Below are 5,000 nucleotides of genomic sequence, written 5' to 3'. Positions count from 1 at the left end.
AACATGCAGCAAAAATAAAAAAAGCTATAAAACAAAGTAAAAGATGTCTATGAAAGTACAAACAAGTCTATAAAAATTGGTTTTAAGAGGTGGCTTAAAAGAGATGACTGATTATACAAGCCTTATCTCCTCACTCAGGTCATTCCAAATCAATAATTGAAATAAAAGTGAGCGAAAGCTTTCCTTATTATACATAGAAACATTATCATAATGCAAATCCCACAATGTACACTATTGCTAGTCAAATCGTTTTTTCTAAATTTCACTTCAAATACAGCATTCAAGAGGTTCAACCACATAGAGGGTATAACACTTCTCTTATTGTCTCTTCATGTGTTCAGGTTGGTCTTTTAAGTGGCATCTGTCTGATTGTGGGGACGATGATTGGCTCGGGCATCTTCATTTCTCCTAAGGCTGTTCTGCTGTACTCTGGAGCGGTGGGCCCCTGCCTGCTCATCTGGGCGGCCTGTGGCGTGTTAGCCACTATGGGTGAGAACGGCATCTCAAACAATATGTCTCTTTTATCAGCATCAGATATGTCTGTCCCTATACTTTGATTTCTGTCTTCAAATAGAGAATGGCTCAGAGATTAACAGAGCCCACAACCCAAGAGAAAATGCTACAAAACAGACACACAAATAACAACTGTTCTTTTGATGAAATACACATGAATCTTTTAGGAAACCAATGTAAGATATTGCTCTATGTTTGCTACTGCATGGCACATTCTAAGATACTTTACTTGATGATATTAAACAATGACCTTTATAGGTAAACCTTGATCCTAATCTATAATATTAAATACTCAGATTGTTGTTATATACTCTTATTCAATATCATAAGAAATAAGAAATATTGATGGAAATCATAATATTGTGTTGGAAGATGTTAGGCCATCATTTTTTAAATGAGTTGCTTTTTCAGCAACCCATTTTGTAGTTGTTACTTTTGTACAACGTTGTACAGTTATGGTTACTGTCCCTCTAAATGTATCCCTAAACCCATATTTTGAGTGTATGAAATGCACAATAAATGTAAGTTTAAAATGAAAAGACTAATTATACTTGAATATTATTAGTTTTGCTTTCTCAAAAGTGTCTATAGATTTCGGCCTACTTGTGTTATTGTGAATCCATGATAATTATGTGGTGAAAATAATGACAGCCTTCTTGATGTTTTCTTGAAGCACATGGAAAGTGGTAATGGAAAAACCAACACAGTAAACTGTCAACAATTGCTGCAATTCAATAATTGTTGAGTCAGTGTGTTTTGGAACTGAACAACAATGATTTAGGTAAATTGGTAAGATTCCCCAGCTACTCTTTAACGGCTTTGTGAACAAAAAGTGTTTTTGTGGGTTTTAGTAACTCAGAATTCAGATACGCCTGACTTAGTGATGAGCTTGAAGGTAGAACATATTAATGTTTATCTGCATAGAGTTGGTTTACAAGTTTAACAAACTACATAGTAAAAGTAGAACAATCTATGTGATAAAAATTATGAGCTGAAGTGATTTGTTTCCCAAGCGATTTTGAACCTGTCTACCTGACCACTCTTTCTTAAACCACAATAACATTCCAAGGAAGATACTGGATCTGATATTATCTACAACATTGACTCATTTAAAGTGTTTTAATACGATTCCTTTATCGGATTTCCATATGGACTTCCATCATGTGGGTTGCATCACTGCTGGATCTGATATTAACATTGACTCATTTGTTTTCATAATTTGTATTTAATTTATTTATATTCATTCTCATAAGAACTACTAAGTGTGTATTCCCTCTATCATTTGGGTTGAATTATTTTCCTTGAGCATAAACAATGATTAGATTTTGAGTGTGTGCGTATTATGCGTTTAGACCCAAATTCTGACCTTTTCCTTGCATTTTCTAACAGAACAATTATAAAACTCCCCTTGTTTGATTTACATATCTCCTCTTTTCTCAGTCTCTGTGTTTGTGTGGATTTGTGTCTTTACAGGAGCTCTGTGTTATGCTGAGCTCGGCACCATGATCACCAAATCGGGGGGAGAGTATTCATATTTATCTGAGGCTTTTGGCTCCCTCGTAGCCTACCTCTACTCCTGGACCACTGTTATGGTGCTGAAGCCCTCGTCCCTCGCCATCATCACTCTGAGCTTCGCAGAATATGCCTCCACTCCTTTCTACCCCGGCTGCACTCCCCCTGTCGTTGTTACAAAGTGTCTTGCAGCAGCAGCTATATGTGAGTTCACTCGTTTCCTTGTGACTAAACGTTTAATAGCAGTAGATTACGCATAATTTGTGGATTACACATTTAAAGGTGTTGTAATAAATGTTGTTTTTTGTTAAACAGTGGATCAAAGTAGGGTAGGGAGTTGGGGAGTCTAATAGAGAGCTAAACATTTAACTTACTTTGTCAGTTGGCCAGAAAATACTATTCAACAATTAAAGTTAATTTCAAATCACTAGGTTGTTGTGCTTTATATTCCTGACTTTTTTGTGTCTTCTCAGTTTTGATCGTCATGGTCAACTGTTTAAGCGTTAAGCTGGCGAACTACGTACAGAACGTCTTCACTCTGGCCAAACTTTTCATCATTCTTATCATAGTGGTAGCTGGCATGGTTATGTTGGCACAAGGTCAGTTTCCTTTATATACAACTCTTATTAAAAAAAATGTGTATGCAGAGTTTGATAACAATTATGTACTGTTCTGTATTTGTGTCCAGGAAACACTGAGAATTTGTCAAATGCATTTGAAGGCTCATCAACGTCTGTTGGAACAATCGGACTGGCATTTTATAACGGGCTTTGGGCTTATGATGGATGGTAATTATTATACTTCACTTATTATGCTTCTCTCTAAAGCATTACATTGTTTACTTTTCAACTCATACACAAGCCTTTTCCTGCTACATGTCTTTATATAGGGAGCACTGTGACTCTACTCATCCTCTCAGCTACTCTTCAGCCTTGTGCTCTTTCTCCCATTCTGTGAATTCAACCCTCAAACAACCTTATTATTATCTCCAGGAAAGACCCTGTTTCACAGTTGCAACAGTTAATCAACAGGTATTCTATTTTCTCACAGTAATGAGATGCCATGTTGTTGCATGGCAGAGACTTGAAAGTGCGGTGTGGCCCAGTGAGTGGCAGCTGCTCCCCCAGCTGTTCACTCAGTTGTCGTGAACACTAAACGCATGCAGGGCAAGCGGCAACCTCCTGGTCTCAAAAGTTAAGCCAATGCGGAAGTGCCGTAAACTTGCTTTCTATTTAATGGCCATCAGGGTGTGGCTAAACTGGTTGCAAAAACAGAGCCTTTTTGTATACAAAGTCTATGAGAAGATTATCCTACTTCTCACATGATTTATTAACCCAATCATTAGTTTATTGTCTTCTTCAATACAGAATGATGTTCATTTTTGTATAGTTATGGTCTCATTTAAAATAGCGGATAAAGCATTATGTATAGGGTGTATTTCTCTTTCGTCTAACAAAGTTCACAGTATTTCCAGTTAAAAGAGTTCGTTTTTACATTCTGGTGACCTCGGTAAATATTTAAACAGAACAACATTCCTTGTCTAGCATTCGGTTGCACTTCCACCCTCTTGTGTCACTTCTGGTTAAAAAGGGACAAGATTGTGTCCGTTTTGTAATCACATTATCCTCTTCATGAGTGGGTCCTATTACTGGGCATGTGTTTTCATTGTATCATTGGGGTTTCCACATCAATGCTTTAGTCCGCAGTGCTGTGTGACCACCTGGGAGATTCTTTAGTTGGCCTCACTTCAAATCCTCCTGGCGCTGGAGTGTGTGGCTGTGCATCGTAGCCTGACTGATGTTCCTGTCTTTGTAATGTGTAAGGTCAATTTGGGAGGCCTGCATGTACATCCTTCAACCCAGTCAATTTTTCTGAGGGCAACTGGAAAGATGGCATCATATGACCAATGCACTTTCGTTTTTGTGTTATGTTTGGATCACAGCAGGGGTTTCATTCCATAACCTTTCTACCAGGCTAATCAGAGATCAAAGCTCATGTGATATAGCACATAGCACACCAAAATACCATGTCCCTGACATTGAATGCAGTGATCCACTGCAGGAAAAACTAGGTCGTTCTGCGTGGTGGAGCAAGGCCATGCACACAGGGCCGGCCCTTGGCACTGGCGAACTAGGCGGCCGCCGAGGGCGCCTGATCTGGAGGGGCTCAGCGCTGGGAGAAAAATTAATTACATTTTCATTCTGCCTAATTTTCTGCCCTTGATGTAATACATTTACATTAATAATTGAATAGTAAACAGTGTTTAGGGGTGCAAAGGGTGTTTACTAAACACCCTTTGCACCCCGGGTCGGCAACATTTTTGCGCTGTTAGGGATGAAAGTGGGGGATGTTGACTTATCAGGCGCCCGCAGCTCACAGCCAAAGTGCGAGCGATCCTCCGAGCGAGCAAGAGAGAGAGAGAGGGCGCGCATCGGTACAGCGGATGTTGTTGGATTGAGGCTGATAACTACAGCTCAGTGAGGTAAAGGACTCTGAGTGTTTAGATAGTTCACTTTAGTCGAAGTCAGTGGTTCCCAACCTGGGGGACGCCAAAGATCGCAGCAGGGGCGCCAGGCCTCAGATGATTTGAGGCCAAATATCATATATATTTTTTTAATTTCTTTTTACATATAATTGTAACGCAATACATGATTGTCACTAAAAGCCTTGTCTCTACATTACAATAAAATATAAAAAATAATTGATTAATTAATACAAATTGAAGTTAGTAGCTATTATAGGCATAAAAACACAGAAATGTATAATTTTTCCTTTAATGGAAATGTTTCTTCTGCGCGTTAAGTGTCCAAACCGGGCTTGTCTGGATAAACTCATTTTTAAAACATAGTCATTGTCCATGCCGGTTTCAGTTGGATTATTTGTCACAGTTGCTCTGATCAGATCGGTCTCCTCCATTGTGTAGATTATTTACGACTTTTGAATCCACATAAACACATCGGCAAAATCCGGCTTAC

The 5,000-nt window shown here is 38.8% G+C and overlaps 1 protein-coding gene across 2 annotated transcripts in view; it reads left to right on the top strand.

Annotated features, from left to right (window-relative positions):
* slc7a9 (solute carrier family 7 member 9) overlaps window positions 1-5,000 on the top strand; it is a 16,163-nt gene that overhangs the window by 2,243 nt on the left and 8,920 nt on the right. For both annotated transcript variants that reach the window (XM_010796399.1, XM_010796398.1), the window contains exons 3-6: window positions 342-489; window positions 1,987-2,229; window positions 2,499-2,624; window positions 2,714-2,813. In XM_010796399.1, the coding sequence (XP_010794701.1) occupies window positions 342-489; window positions 1,987-2,229; window positions 2,499-2,624; window positions 2,714-2,813 (617 nt within the window). The remainder of the gene's footprint in view (window positions 1-341; window positions 490-1,986; window positions 2,230-2,498; window positions 2,625-2,713; window positions 2,814-5,000) is intronic.

The sequence above is a fragment of the Notothenia coriiceps genome, unplaced genomic scaffold (assembly GCF_000735185.1).
Source record: "Notothenia coriiceps isolate Sejong01 unplaced genomic scaffold, NC01 NC01_scaffold00037250, whole genome shotgun sequence".
NCBI classification, from domain to species: domain Eukaryota; kingdom Metazoa; phylum Chordata; class Actinopteri; order Perciformes; family Nototheniidae; genus Notothenia; species Notothenia coriiceps.
Note: the sequence above shows the minus strand (reverse complement) of the source record. Positions and strands in the feature narration are given on the sequence as shown.